Source organism: Panthera onca, chromosome B1 (genome assembly GCF_046562875.1).
Source record: "Panthera onca isolate mPanOnc1 chromosome B1, mPanOnc1 haplotype 2, whole genome shotgun sequence".
NCBI classification, from domain to species: domain Eukaryota; kingdom Metazoa; phylum Chordata; class Mammalia; order Carnivora; family Felidae; genus Panthera; species Panthera onca.
The window spans coordinates 196040466-196056552 of NC_138342.1; the positions used below are offsets into that span (position 1 = coordinate 196040466).

Sequence of the window (16087 nt, forward strand, 5' to 3'; positions counted from 1 at the left end):
AGGGAGAGAGAGAGAAAGAGACTGAGAATCTTAAGCAGGCTCCATACTCAGGGCGGAGTCCAACGCGGGGCTCAATCCCACAACTCTGGGATCATTACCTGAGCTGAAATCAAGAGTCGGGCGCTCAACTGACTGAGTCACTCAGGAGCCCTATCCTGGTGTTTTGATAATGTTATTTACCATTTCCTTCCAAGGGTTCAAATAACTTTGAATTATGTTCTTACTAATAGCTTTTGAGTTAGCCAATTAGGGCAAATGGTATATACGTTTACATTAGGTAACTCACCATATGTCAACATGTTGAGGATTTTCTTTTTGACAGCGAGGACAGAAATATGTCATCCTGTTATTCTCTCCTAAGCGACACACAGTTATTTTGCAACAGCACTGACAACAGTTAGGACGCTTGTAAACCTTATAGTGTTTAGAGATAACAGATCCAGTTTTCCGGCACTAAAAACAAAGAAACAAAAACCAAACATTATAATATTTCTATAAGACAGTGTTGCTAAGGAGCCAAAGATACGTTCTTGAAAGTCATTTCTGAAAATAATTTGGTTAAAATTTACATGTTTGTACATATGTCCATATAATCTTTTCTTTTCATCTGAGAAAAAGGTATTGACAAGATTCAGCAATATTTGTCAAACAACATTTGTGTGAAATAATTAAGTCATTATTGTACAACTTATTAGTATTCAAAATTATCCTTTGCATAGCATTATCTTTTTATCTAAATGGGATACAAAAGTTCTACAATGTAAAATGTCTCTCATGCTTTTAAGGTTTTTTTTTTTTTTTTTAAATTAAACTTAATTATGTGGTTATAAGAAAAAGACTAGATTAACTTGAAATCTGATTTGTTTTTAGAACACTAAAGCTGCTCACTTTCTTTCAACAGACAAAAACAAAACATTATTTCTAGGGCCAAAAACTTGAGATCATCTTCTTTGTTGATCTGACAATACTTTTCCACTTTTCATCTTACAAATTCACTAAAAAAGAAAATAAAAATTCAAATGCCTTCCTAGCCAAGAACATGTTCCATTTGGTATACATTCTAACTCAAAAGACATTTTGATATTCCCTGTCACAGTTTTATTCTACTCACATATATATACTTAAAGCTCCTAAAAAGAGGATGTTTCGGGTTTACATCAGCACTGCGAAAATCTCAAGACCCAGAAATATGTAAGATGAAAATTACACAAACAACCTCTATCGATTTAAACGAAGTATTAAAATACCCAACTTAACAGGGGCAGAAAATGGATAGTTCTCTATAATCACCTTCCCCTGGAAGAATAAGTAAGCATACAGAATATTAAAATAGTTATGGGGTGGGGCTCCTGGGTGGCTCAGTCAGTTAAGCGTCCGACTTCGGCTCAGGCCATGATCTCGTGGTTTTTGAGTTCAAGCCCCGCGTTGGGCTCTGTACTGATATTTCAAAGTCTGGAGCTTGCTTCAGATTCTGTGTCTCCTTGTCTCTCTGCCTCTCCTCTGCTCCCACTCTCTCTATGTCTCTCAAAAATAAACATTTAAAAAAACTAAAAAAAAAAAAAAAAAAAAAAGGTTATGGGGCGCCTGGGTGACTCAGTAGGTTAAGCGCCCAACTCTTGATTTTGGCTAAGGTTATGATCTCGTGGTTCATGAGATCGAGCCCTACATCAGGGTCTACACTGACAGTGCAGAGCCTGCTTGGGATTCTCTCTTTCCCTCTCCCTTTGCCCTCCCCCACTCACCTCATTCTCTCTCTCTCTCTCTCAAGAAGTAAAATAGTCCTAATACTCAAGACACACACGTAAAGCAGGAGGTTCAGTAACACTCCAGGCCAATTAATGAAGACTCCTATCATAGCTGCCTTTCTGAACAGAGTGAAAATAAAAATTTTGAATACAGAAAATGGACAGTGGAGAAAAAAAAAATGACACATTCACGATACCTTGTTTAAAAGATAAAATTTGTTTTTTGAACACTATATGCACATGTATACGCATATTTACAACTTCCAAAATTTACAGGTTAGCAAGTACTTATTTCATTCTCAAAATAGTCTTTCTGGTAGATGGAGAAAATTTATTATCCCATTTTACAGATGAGGAAACTAAACCTAAATTACCTACATGATGTAAAACACACAGACAGCAAGTGGCAAAATCTGACTGAAGGGAGGACTATTTATTCCAAAGAATTGAGTTCTCTCTCTCGAGTTCCTACATTTTACTTTTATATACCCCAAAACAGAATGAGACTGTAAGTAAAATGCTAACATGGCTGTTTCCCCACCTTAGTCTAAATTTAAAATAATTACCGTGAGACAAGTTTGGACTGAGCCATGACATAAAATTTCCAGATGTTCATTACGCCCACACATCCCTCTCCCTTATTGTACCTCTACACACTGGCCACTAGATGGCGACATACAGCCAAAACATTTTTGGTGCAATGAAAAGGGAAGCGGTTGACGTTTCACAAGTAGAAAAAATTTTGCTCTTACCCTATAAAAAAGAACACTGAAGTCACATATCATTTTCACAAGGTGATGGGTCTGTTCATCTGTTAACTGACAAGCCTTCAAATAGAAAAACAAGTGAGGACAGTTTCATAATCTGCTCATTACTCTACAAAAATAATACCAGTTGCCAGTTCTAAGAGAACTCTCAACAGATTTCAAATACATGCATACTTTCCAGAACTCTATTTCTCGCACATTTATTTAGTGTAACGATGGTTTTATTTTTACGTGATAGGACTATGGATTAAAAACTGCCATTCTTATTTATAAATTTTATATCTAAATTCAAGTATTTATTGAATATCTCTTCTGTTTCAGACATCTTCAAAGTCCCAGCATTGTTTATCAGCCACCTCGAAAAGTCCTGCTGGATTTGCAAAAAGAAAACAATGAAAGAAAGAAAGAAAGAAAGAAAGAAAACAAAAGGAAAAAGAAGGAAGGGGAAGGGAGGGAAAAATCAGCACAGGAATAGATGACCATCAAGGACATTATTCGGCCTAAAAAAGATATGAATTTACATACATGCATTAATATCAGAGCACTTATTAACACATGGAAGAACTCAGAAATAGACCTTCCTGAAGAAATTTTTGTGACACAGCCTGGCATAAATCTCACTGTTATCCTTGTAGAATTATTCACCATGTGCATTTGGTTTCAATGGTGAGGCCAGGAAAAATTCTGATGACTTATCCTTGTTTATGTACGTGAATGTATACATATATCTATATACAAGAGAAACTCATTTATCAGTGACCATAAAACCTAAAATCATCTAATCGACATAAACAGTATGAAAGTATTCTGTATATTTTTCGTTTATTTAAAGCTTAAAACATATACGCTTCTACAACACACTTGTCTCTTCCCATATCTTATATAACAGATTCATTCATATGTTGTAATGTTAAACTGTACTTTTTCAATAACCGTGCATGTGCTCTTAAGGGGCGAACAGCTAAACTTGAGAACTGCCGTTAATTTTTAAACTCCCAGACATTATGGGCAGATGATCCTTTACTAGATGAATGGCTGGCTGGATATACAAGTAAGAAGTGAATTCTTAGATTATTAGAGATAATAACAATACTCCGGGTTCTTTTTTTCAAAAACGTTTTCCATAGAGGTCTGGGTAATTTTAAAAAGCTCATTCTTATTAAAAATCTGTTTTATTAATTACTCCCATGTTACAGAAATTTAAGTAACCTGTTCCAAGAGTCAAAAAGCAGAATCTAATCTAGAAAAATCATTAACTGGTTTCTTTTAAGACTTATTTCTTACTGGACTGGATTTAATAAAAACTACGAAATAATTACACAAAAATCAAAAGGTACCTTTGGATTCATGTAGAAGATGATTTAGTTTAAAGAGACTAGCTGGATATAGGCAAAAGCCCTCAGGTAGATTTCTTCCCTAGAAACTAAAATATACATAGCCTTCTACCTGGGTCTGAGTTGTAAGCTCTCTGACCTTCTTACAACTTTGCCCTATAAATCACCATTCTCTTTCCTACAGATTTAACCTGCCCTTCTTTACCATTTTTTTTCTCATTTAAATAAGTCTGTGTCTCTTCTGTTGAAGAACAAGGGAAAAACAACCAAACCCGGTCCTTGTCCTGAAAACGCGCCCCTCCCCAGAAATCTGTGTTTTCCCTTCATTCCAGTCTAAGCTAGTTAACAAGTGCTCCAAATTTTGTTTCCATCCCCCCACTAACCTCTTACTCCTCAACCTCTTCCTTGCTTATCCCACCAACAAAGCATTTGCTAACGTCAGAACAACTACACGCAGGAATACGTGTGTGGAGTGTGAATTGAATAGGCCAGGTTCAAAAAGCAAGCTGCGAGCTTACTTCGTTCATACCCCCCCCAACAGGTATTTCTTTGATGCCTTCCATGTGCCAGACGCTGCATTCTAGACGCTTGGCTACCTCAATGCGCAAAACAGACACCTTCTTCCTAAGAGACTGCATGGCCGCAGGGGGCGGGGGGCAGATTTTAAGGAGTAAGTATAACAAGTAAAAGTTAGGTTGATCAAAAAGTGATCCATGGCATGGGGATAATAAAAACCAAGGCAAGTTAGGGACGATGAGGGACATGAGGTGGCGACAAAGGGATGCACAGGGCAATTTTAAACAGAGTGGTCGGGGGACACCTGGGCGGCTCAGTCGCTTAAGAGTCCGACTCTTCATCTCAGCTCAGGTCACACATGATCTCACGGCTGTGGGTTCAAGCCCTGCGTCTGGCTCGTCGCTGACCGCTCAGAGCCTGCTTGGGATTCTCTGTCTCCCTTCCTGTCTGTCCCTTCCTCACCCACTCTCTCTCAAAATAAATAAATAAACTTAAAAACAATAGAGTGGTCTGTGTTGGCCTCATTAAGAAGCTGACGACAACAAACACCGTCAAAGTCTCTGTTTGGGGAGAATGTTTTACTGCAACACGGACTCAAGTGTCACACATTGGTCCCTTAACAGTATTTAAAAATACAGAAATCATTAAAAAAAAAAAAAATACTTATATCACCTACTTTGACAGCTGGGTTGAGGCCACTGTCAAAGAGAGCTTCATTTTTGATGATGTTCCCCACCCCAGGCAATACTTTCTGGTCCATTAACACATCACACAACATCCGTCCTTTTTGCTTTTTAACTTCACTCTCTGCTCTTGAGAAACTAAATTTAGGCGAACATACATCTAATTCTTCCATCATTCTTATTCTCTGTTGGCTTTCTGTAGAGTTTCTGTAGAAAGGAAATATAAAAGACATTCATCATAAGTCTTCACACAGTGTCATTTAAAATGATCTCGGATACACACACCTTCCGTTAATCAGGGCAGAAGAGTTCTAGAGCCAAACAATAAAGACCCTAACAAACTAGATTATCCGACGCCTCTTCCAAAATGAGTGTTTATCAGTTATAAACCATTTTTAAAACATCTACCTGTCTCCACATTTCAAACCGCAGCTCTAACTCTGCATTTTTCCAGCTGAAGTACTTTTATTTTCTTCTCCTTTTTACCTGAATTCTACCGATGAGTCAAAGAAACAAATGAGATCTTCAGTGAGCTGGACTTCAAGGACAGGAGAAACTCCATTTTTATTTTTATACTCCAGTGGATTAATCATGATGGAGCCTTTCATTCCAAAATGAATCCTGAAACAACATCAGACCCATTTTTGAGTGGCAGAAAGTATACTGTATATCTAGTTTTTGTTCCTTCGTTTCACTTTTTGGATTATAAGAAAACAAATGATAGTCAAGACAGGCGCTTTCAGAGGGCAAACAATGTAGTTCATATTATATATTCTTCTGTTAGGGCATTGTATCCTTATAAAACTAGGTGTGACAATCAGTTTTTCAAACCACAAATAAAATAAATTCCTAGGAAAATAATAGGGCCCCACAATAAGCTCAGGAACACATACCCTGTTCTTCTTTTCTTGTCAGATGAAGTACTTTTATTCACAGAACAATCTAGCGTCTCCGCTTTCTCTCAGATTCAAAGGCTTTGGATGAGATGAGGCTAGATTTAAATTGCCTCTAGTTGTTTCTGTTTTGTTTGTTTTTATATAAATTCTATAAAGCCACTAACGTTCAAATTCCGTATTTCTAGCCACAATGGATGGCAAGTGTTTACCGACTCCAAAATGGTATCTACGGTTTATGACCCTGTTTTGTTCCCCCTTGCTCTGGGATGCACAATGAAGCAATTTTTTTGCAAAATCTTACGTTATCAAAAGAGAACGAGTCAAAATGCTATTGTCTTCAGTTCTTTTAGTTTTCTTTTACCTTTATACGTATTGGGAAGAGGGGATTTATAAATATTTACGGTTAGCTTGAAAGCCACAATGCAGTGATGAAAAATTTGGAACCTTTCAGGTTTTATAGGACTGATTAGCATGTCCAGTAAAAACATGCATGCACACACACATGAAAGAAAGCAAGAGAAAAAGTGGTTTCGTGAGGCCTCTGATGATGGAGATCGCAAATGATTCTCGAGATGAAATACTGTGTTCCGCCTTTCTGATCCTTCTCCTTACAGCTTTGTTGAGTTAATAAATTTGGCTCTTTTGGCAGCAAATGTTACCGCACGGTGCTTCTAATTCCGAGGCACCATGTTACAGTATTGTACAAGGTTAACCAGTCTAACTTTAAAAATGTGGGTTTTAAACTCTGTGTGCCCTACTATCAATCACAAATGCATTTTACATGCCCCATAGTTCCTGACAGGAAAAATGTGTGCCTGTAAGTACTCCATAATTTAGCTTCTGGAGGTTCAACCCCAGCGAAAGGTATACAGCTGTCATGCCCAGAAGCCATCACATCTAAAATCTTTTTAGTTGCATGGCTCATAAAGTGGATTCTAAATCACCTTCTGTAATGAAACCGCATCCACATAAAATATCTCAAAGGTTAAGACCCAAACGAATTGCGGCAGTAGCCCCAATAAGAGCCCTGAATCAAATTAAGTAGGCTTCTTTTTTCTTTTTTTTTGTGGTCTTATACATCTATTCAATTTAGAAGAAAATGTGCGTACAAAAGTGTATTTCGTTTATTTTTATTTCTTTTAATTGAACACCAGAATGTTGTCACTGCTGAGTCCCAACGTACCACATTTTGTGTAAAGTACCCTTGACACTAAACGAAGAAAAACATACCAGCATCGTGAAAATTTCTGAGGCACACTAAGCATCTGTACTGTTTTTAAAATTGCCATACTGATCTTTTATAGACCAGGACATAGGCTCGTTATCACATTTACATTCAAGAGTTAGATATGTTTTTTAAGACTCATTATCGTCAACCAGTTAGGAAAATTTTATTAGATCTTTGTTTCTATCTCCTGATCCTGTCAAGCTCCTTCCACCCCCAATCAGACTGGTTACCCAAGATCATTTACTCTGCGTAGTATGACCGCCTGCCAACAGGGGGCCTGAGGCCCAACTTTGAGTTCACCTCTTGTCCCTTCCTCAAGATCTCAGGCCTTGACATAGTTGATTCAGAAATGCACAACTGAGTCAAGCTGGATCCATGAGTATCCAGTATCTGGATTCATCAGCATTCTCCTGACGAATTTATGGATTCGGGATGCAGAGAGATCAGTTTCTTGTGAGTACTAGGAGATCTACTGTGGGAACGGTCTCCGGGAATATTACCCAACATGGGCAGCGGAGAAGCCAAGAGAGGCCTGTCTGCAGAAAGGAAGATTGCAGCAGATGGCAGTGAGAGACAGAATCAAAAAATGCAGAGTCCTCAGAGCATCTAGTCTTTGCTTCCAGTTCTCCCTGAAACCCGACTGCCCTATCTTCAGGTACGATACTCCATATTCTTATAATAGATAATCACTGAACTCAGTGGAGTTTGGCTTCTGTCACCTGCAGCCAAAGTTCTGATATAAAAGAATTATGTCCAAACTAAAAATTGAAGTGATACTGGGAAAATTCCTCTAGTTAGAAATAACTTCCTAACACAGACCAGTAAGTAATACCTGATCCTGTTTTCAACAGCAGCCACATTCCATCAGAAAGATCGGAACATCCTTACACAAACATAAATAGCATCAGCGGAGGTGTCAGAGGTTCATCTTAGTGACAACTGTACATTGCTAACAAGATAATTGCTTATGAAAATTAGCAAGTAGTCAGAAGTGACCTAAGGATAATAACAAGTACAAAATAGTTGAATATAATTATTGTAAAGCTTATGGTACGGATTTAAAGAAAGAAGTTATAAAACAATCTGGACTTAACGATGCGAAAGCAGCAGCAGGGAGTTCTGAATCTGCTTAGGCCATGGAAGCTGAAAGCACATACAGCTCGTCTCCCAATACGGAGAGAAAACTGCTATTATTGACAAAATGCTAAGTTCTCTTGAGCCCGTCAGAGACATGGGGCTGCAGGCAGCCAGGTAAGCCAAATTCCAAAGAGCCCGGAGTCCCTCCATGTGGAAACACAGACACACAAATTACTTAACTGTAGAATTGGGTAAGAAGGAAACTGCTGAATCTAAGAACCTCTAACTCCTGAGTGTGGCTGCTGGAACAGCTGAGAATTCCTGGAGTCCCAGATACGGAAAGCACGGGCTCGTGTGTGAGGGCTGGTGTGTGAGCTCTGTCGCATGGCGTGCAGCAGTTGGCGGGAGAAAAGGAAGTCCTGGGAGGGGACTGAAGGAGGCCCCCCGGTGGCACGGCACCTGTCTGTAGCCGAGGGAGAGGTACAAACAAAAAGCCCGGGGCCCTCAGGGGTAACGGGAACCCCCCCGCACCCACAGGAAGTCCTCTCCTTGGAGCTAACACAGGCAGGCTGCCACCAGGGAGGGCAGGAAGCTCTTGGCCAGCGGGCTCAGGCCAAACGCACCGCGCCTGAAGACAAGCAGAGCAAAAGCCGTCAGTCTTTGGGGGCGAGGCTGGGAATCAGCTTTGTCAAGGATTCCTGCAGGGATACGACGAGACATCTGTTCCCACTTAGAAGAAAGAAATGCCCTTTGACTAGAGACCACCCCCACATGGAAGTAAGAATGTGGCTGCCTTGGGGGAAGAGAGGGTCAGCAGCTCTGGGCAAAGTGCAACCCTGAGGTCCAAATGCACAGTGGCCTAGAAGAACCACTTTCCCCATCATGCACCTCTCACTGGACGACAGGCAACAGCAGTGGTGGGGGTGGGGGTGGGGAGGAGAAGCATGTGGAGAAATCCCAACACAAATACGCAGGGTCTGTAAAAGCTGAGAGCAGGCCAGAAACACAGAGAACCAGCTGCAGCCACACCAGGCCATGCTCGAGGCATAAGGCTTGAGCAGCAGCTCAAGTTTTCGATGTCACTGTCCCCAGAGCCAATGACAACACAACAGGATCCAAACCAAGCTCAACTCTTCAATCTCCCACCTGATCTGATGGAAGAGGCCTATTTTTGAGCTCAAATATTATTTACCCGTCTCTACTGTTGCTCTCAACAGGGTTATCTGGGATCCAAAAAAAATTATGGCACATGAAAATAGGAGATAAAGAACAAAAAACAAGAAAGAAAAACAAAGGGACTCAATGTCAAGAGATAAAGCAGTCAACAAAACCAGATCCAAAGATGTGCCAGATGTTGAATTATGAAGCAGGTAAATTTAAATCATTTTAACAATTAAAATTACAGTTATCAGTTGAGAATAGCAGGCCAGGTCAATCTGTTATGATAAGGTCCCTAACCTTACACAATTTTTTTTAAAATTTTTTAATGTTTATTTTTGAAAGAGAGAGAGAGAGAGAGAGAGAGAGCGAGCATGAGTGTGGGAGGGGTAGAGAGCTCTGAGATGTCAGCACAGAGCCCAACGCAGGGCTCGAACTCACGAACCACGAGCGAGATCATGACCTGAGCTGAAGTCGGACGTTCAACCGACTGAGCCACCCAGGCGCCCCCCATTCCACAGCTATTACAGTGCTGCGCATGGGTTTTACATTAACACGTTTCTGGGCTTTTATAACCTCACACAGAGGTTTGGATAAATACTACACAATCAGAGCCAAGGCAGGCCACGCACGGGCCGTTCTCTACTGTATGACCAGGTGCAGATGCCTGTGCTTTCTGCTCATGATAGATTTCCATACGCTTTCAAAAGGGATATAAAAAACACCAGTAGGGGCATCTAGGTGGCTCAGTCGGTTGAGCGACTTTGGCTCAGGTCATGATCTCGCAATGTGTGGGTTTGAGCCCCGCATCGGGCTCTGTGCTGACAGCTCAGAGCCTGGAGCCTGCTTCAGATTCTGTGTCTCCCTCTCTCTCTGACCCTCCCCTGCTCGTGCTCCGTCTCTTTCTCTCTCAAAAATAAACAAACATTAAAATATTTTTTAAAAAATGAATAAATGTTGAAAAATTTAAAAAAAAAAAAAAAAAAAGCATCAGTAACCAAGATCTAGCAAATCCACATCTAGGAATTTATCCTAAGGAAACATCACAATGGTAAAAGATATATGCTCAAGGATGTTCACTACAGAGTTATTTATTAGAGTGAAAAATGGGGTGAAATGCTAATCAGCAGTGATATATAAACGATCTAGTAGAATACTATGCAAAATAATAAGGCACACGTATATTTTGACACCAATATGCATACTGTGTAAAACAAAAGCCTCATGTAATTAAAATTCCCATTTATATAAAGATTGTAATACACAATATCATATGATCCATGCACATGTGATATAAATTGTGTATGAATATATGGTATATATACAACTTGTATTTTATCTATGATGTGTACAAACATTGTTAAGAGTGCCCTTTTTTGGTGATTGTAATTATGGGTGGTATTTACTTTTGCCGTTAGACTTTTTGGAACTCTCTTAATGTTTTATAATTGACTTATGCATTACTTTTAAAATAAGGAAAAAAATTGCAGTAAGATGGTGTGTATTATTAAGTAAAACAGGAAAAGGCAGGCAGGACTGGTAATCATGCAGGCCATCAGGTGCAGGAGGAAAAGGGAGCGAAAGAGGTGAAGATTTCCAGATTTTCTCCAGTTACGCCTGACAGGACCATCACAACCGAAACAGAAAATAAAAATGTCAACAATTTACCATCTCAAGAACTAAAGATGTTTAATTTTCTGCCCACAGATTACTTTTAATGGTGAGTGCTCTTATTTTCTCTTCCTTTCTTTCCTCCTTCCTTCCTTCTTTCTTTCCTTCGTTTAAATCGGAGGTACAACTGACAGAGAGCATTATATTAGTTCCACTTGTACAACAGAATGACTCAGTATTTGTATACATTGCAAAACGATCACAGTGAGTCTAGTTAACATAGGTCACCAAACGTAGTTAAGAAAATGTTTTTCCTGTGATGAGAACTTTTAAGATCTACTCTCTTAGCAACTTTCAAACATGCAATACAGTGTTATTAAATGCTGTAGTCCCCATGCTGTATGTTATATCGCAGGATGTATTTAGAGAAAATACACGGTAAACTGGAAGTCTGTACCTTTGGATAATGGTCAATTTCTTAACTTGCAGGTAACAGAAACCCAAGTGAAACAGGTTTAGGCACTAAGGAATACTGAGCTCACAGAATCAGAGGGGAAGTCTGAAGAATCAAGCACAGGAAAGGCAGGAAAGGCAGGAAAGCAGCCGGATCTCAGGAACGGATGGAAGGAGGGGCTAAAGCCTTTGTGCAGGCTGGTTTTATCCTGCACCACCTCACAAGCCCGGGAACATGGCCACCGACAAGTCCTGAGGCCTCATATCCCAGCTTGCCTACATCACAGAGCCTTCAGATGAGAAAGTCTCACAGAAGAACCCACACTGACCCAACCCACTGTGTGAGAGAGAAGGTTCAGTAACACTGTGTCAGAATCAACAGGAACTCTGCAGTTAGTGTGGCCAGACCACCAGTTTCCAGAAGAAGTGCTATCCTTAAGAGACAATTCAGCAAGTGAGGCAGACACATCGTAGGAGTGACTCCTCTTAAAGTACATGATTTCATTTAGAATCTCTCCCCACGCTTCGGTTTTTCTAACATGTTAAGTGACAGATCGCAAGAACCACGTCTAAGCTGTAAAACCCTTTTGTGAGCAGCATAGGACAGATTCCTTAAAGGCTGTTTAGCAAACATGTTGTCTCATGCAAATCTGTTTAGAGGATGGTATCACTTAAACTCCAATAAATTACAAAATCGATAATGTATAAAGGTTCTCTAAAATGGCAAAGCCTCCGAAACATTTCAGATAAGTTTCTGAATACGATACAAGCCACCGGAGTCCTGTAAGTCACAAGTTGGAAATAGCGAAGTGCTTTGGAAAGAGAGATTCATTAAAAAAATATGTTTTGAATGTTGGTCCAAGATGTAACAGCTGGGTTCAGTTTGATGGACAATGGCAGCTTGGAGGGTGTGTGTGTCTGTGTGAACACACTCACAGATGTGTGCCCACACAGTACCGTGTGCTGGTGAATGCACCCACAGTTAAGGGAGGTGATACTTGGGAGCGAGACTGCCAACGTATACATTTATTCCTGTTTGCTCTTTACGGCTCAGCTTCCTCTAATGAGTATTTGCCATGTGTATAGCCAAAACTTAAAATGATTTTTGTTTTGTTATAGGTGACAAGCTTCTTTAAAGTGTTCAGAAGGAGTGCATGTTATTAGTCACACAGGACGCCACAACTGGGCTCCAAAAATAAACGCGTAGCAAATAAGTTCAGTCTTCTATGGCACTCACAGGAACGCTTGAGCACTTTGATACATCTTTTAGTAACAAATACTCACTCTAATTTGTATCGCTCTGAAATGTGGATGTTTGCAAGGCAGATCCTCTTACAGAGCAGCCGGGCCACATTCTACTTCCATTACGCGTGAATACCAGGAAGATTCATGGCCTGCCCTGTAAGATGTATTAAAGTCCAGGGCACTTTTAACTGTAAAAAGCTGCGCATTAAGGGATAAATGGAAGCGATCACTAAGTGGGTTTCCTGCTACATGCTCTCTAAGATGCAGAGCAGCCCGGTGAGTAGCAAAACGAGGTCAGAAATGAACACTACATTTCCATCTCGCGCCCACAGACTCGCAACCTCACGCAGCGATCGCATGTCTTTGACAGTCACCCATTCTAAGAAGCGCAGGTTGGGAGTGTATATATACATATGTGTGTGTGTATTTTTACCTTATATTAAATTGCGAAGGGGGATACAGTTGATTTTAGGTTACTCGGCTCGTATTCAAATAGCTGATCTGCCGCTGACCTTGAATTATTATATCAAATAGTCGTTAGGACTGTAGGAAATTGAAAGGAAGCCAGACGCTGCACTTTTCTCCATCCATACGTGGAGACACGTAGTCCCCAGGGATGGTACCAGTTCAGTTCGTTTAAAGAGGTGATTGCCCTTGTTTAGAACTTCAGGGAACACTTACTGACAGCCGAGCACTGAGAAATGATTCCCCCTTTCTCAGTCTGCTGGAGGATGCCTGATAAAAACGTCCCTCTCATCCTACAGAAATAAATCTGCACCTAACACCGGAGAATCAATAACATATCAGTGTTTTCAACTACCTTACGTGGGCTCCATTGTGTCCCGCTCAGTTCAGAGCCAAGAGTTTTCAATCACATCCATCTACCAAAACGATAATGCAGCCTTCCGTGGGTCATTACTGCGTGAACCAGTAAGCATATGCTGATGCGATCATTTCCAGACTAAGACAAAACCATGAAGTGATACTTGTCCAAGGACAGCAGCTGCTGACAACAAAGAGAGCCCATTTCAAAGGAAAAGCAATGTCATCAACTCCGAAGTTCTCTAAACGCGTGGGAGACGAGCTGCAGTAAATAACCATCATCCAGTCATATTATCTCCTCGTGACCATCAGTCGCCTTCAGTTAGAACCACGAGGTCTCTAGGAACAGGACTCTTCTGTTAAGGTGAAATCGCTCAGTATCTTAAAGACACGTTGAAAGAGATTCAAGGAGGCACTACCATTCTTTACAGTTTGCGATACCTTAGGCTAAACTCTGAGAAGACAAAGATACAAATCCACAGGCCTCTCTCATTTTCCTGCAAACATTAAACAGGGGATCACGCTCTGGCAGGTACAAACACTGTGACATTTTTGTAGTTAAGTCAACCAAGGTCGCGGACTGCTCGTCGTTCATTGCCAACACATTAGCAATGACTTTGCAAAAGCGCTGTGAAAGAATGGAGAATCTGTGACTTCTGTGCATAGTTTTGGAATTCTATAAGTAAGTTTCTGATTGCATACAAGACTTCAGAAAAAGAAGGGAGATGGAAAAATATAAAAATCTACAGACAGGCTTAAACCAAACTGGGAGCTGTTAGAAATGCAGAGAAACTGCTGTCACTGATACGATAAATGCCTGGTGAAAACAGGAGGGGAGAAGAGCCGTGTGAGGAATCTGCAAAGAGCAGAGCCCCGCTGCGCTCCTCCAACGTCTCCCAGAAGCCCGTCCAGCCTATCGGTTTTTCTTAAAAGAAATAAATTGACTAGCCTTCCAAGTGACGATGACATCACAATTTATTCTGCTGCTGCTTATGGCTTTCCATGATAGAATCTCAACCTCTTATATGAGAGCCCTCTTAAAAATGGAGTACTTTCTACATGATTAAATGTGACACCCGGTGAGCTACAAGAAAAGCCTCCTACACATCTGTAAACGGAGAGAGATAAGATGCATTGTACAGGTTTATCTTACCGTAAAGCTTTTGGTCCAAAGTACATAAAGAGCTCTTTCCCCAAAGTTTGTACACCACTGTAAACGTGTCCATTAAACAGTCTCGAGAAGTTCTGGCTGGAATCTTTATTATTGTTCAGCGCAGCAGCCTGGTAGAGAATACATACACACATGTAAACACACATACAAACTCTAAACAAAATTACAATTCCATTCTTCAATGTGCTTATAATACTTCCTACCCAGGTGCATCCCAATGAAAAGAATAATCTCCAGCAAGTCAAACAATGTAATCAGCTGTTTACATACATCTTGTCAAATTACTAGGTAGTCATTTAAAAGAGGGAGGCCTAAATAAACAAATAAATAAATGGAAAAGGAAGTAATTGGCTCACAATCAAAATGAGTTTCTTCCAGGACCATATGGCTCTGTGAAAAGAAAGCACAGAAAAATGATGGGAGGGTTTTAAAACCAAAAATAGGATAGAGCCTTCCATTGACCAGAAGCCTAGTCAATGTCCCAGAAGAGCATTCCTATCGAAACAGCTAAAAATAGTGGATAAAATATGAAAACAAAGTATTTTTACCTGTCATGATGAACTCAGAAGGCAGGAAGGCACAATAAGAGGTTGCAAAGCAAGAAGAAGTGGGAGGGACCCCCAAAGACAAGAAGCTGTTGGCAGCAGGCTTTTATCAGAAGGGCACTGCTGGGCTCCAAGGACTGAGAGTGGCCATTTCCTTGGTCTTGTCGGGGGTAGGGCATCAGTGGTGACGCCTGGGGCTCCCCCAAGAAAGGGATCTAATGCAAGACCTGCTCTTCTCTTCCTCCCCAACCACAATGTTAACAATAAAGGAAAAAGAAACCCACTTCCTCCCATCACCGTGCAAAACCAAACAATCTATTATTAGGATCACAATCCATCACCGGAAGGATGCAGGAAGTTATAAACAAAGTATCAGCCCTTCTGTGCAGAAGGGACAGGAATGCAACTGTTTAGACATCAGTAAGGATCTTTTTCTCCGGGGGCAGTAGGTATCCTGGTATGGTTCGTATCCTTACTCTTCCTTCTTGAGATATGCTTTGGAAGTTATCATTTAAATTTGCCCTCAAAATATAGTAAAAAAATTAAAACTAAGGTCTAACTATAAGATACCATAAGTACATATAATTATATTTACACATTAACCCTTAATCTCGTATCTCCACACACTTCTTTCTTTCCTTTTTCTCAAAAGGACCTCAGCATTCTCAGAAGGTCCAGGGTAAAATCTTGGTTGGGGGTGACGTAGTGGTGGTGGGGGTGACAGGGAGATAATTACAAAACAACTTTAGAGTCGAGGAGCAAATCCCAACTTGCCCTCCACTTATGGTTGAAGGATACTGTTCAGTGATTCGCAAACTTGTGGTTTACAGACATCT

The 16087-nt window shown here is 40.4% G+C and overlaps 1 protein-coding gene across 4 annotated transcripts in view; it reads right to left on the bottom strand.

The window, feature by feature from the left end:
• NEIL3 (nei like DNA glycosylase 3) overlaps positions 1 to 16087 on the bottom strand; it is a 50388-nt gene that overhangs the window by 20826 nt on the left and 13475 nt on the right. For 3 of the 4 annotated variants that reach the window (XM_060652856.3, XM_081795648.1, XM_081795650.1), the window contains exons 2-6: positions 14689 to 14816; positions 5532 to 5666; positions 5039 to 5252; positions 2498 to 2572; positions 287 to 453 (exon numbers count right to left, since the gene is read on the bottom strand). In XM_060652856.3, coding sequence (XP_060508839.3) covers positions 287 to 453; positions 2498 to 2572; positions 5039 to 5252; positions 5532 to 5666; positions 14689 to 14816 — 719 coding nt within the window. Of the gene's footprint in view, positions 1 to 286; positions 454 to 2497; positions 2573 to 5038; positions 5253 to 5531; positions 5667 to 14688; positions 14817 to 15254; positions 15526 to 16087 lie in introns of those variants that run through there. The other variant, XM_081795649.1, reaches the window with a different exon arrangement.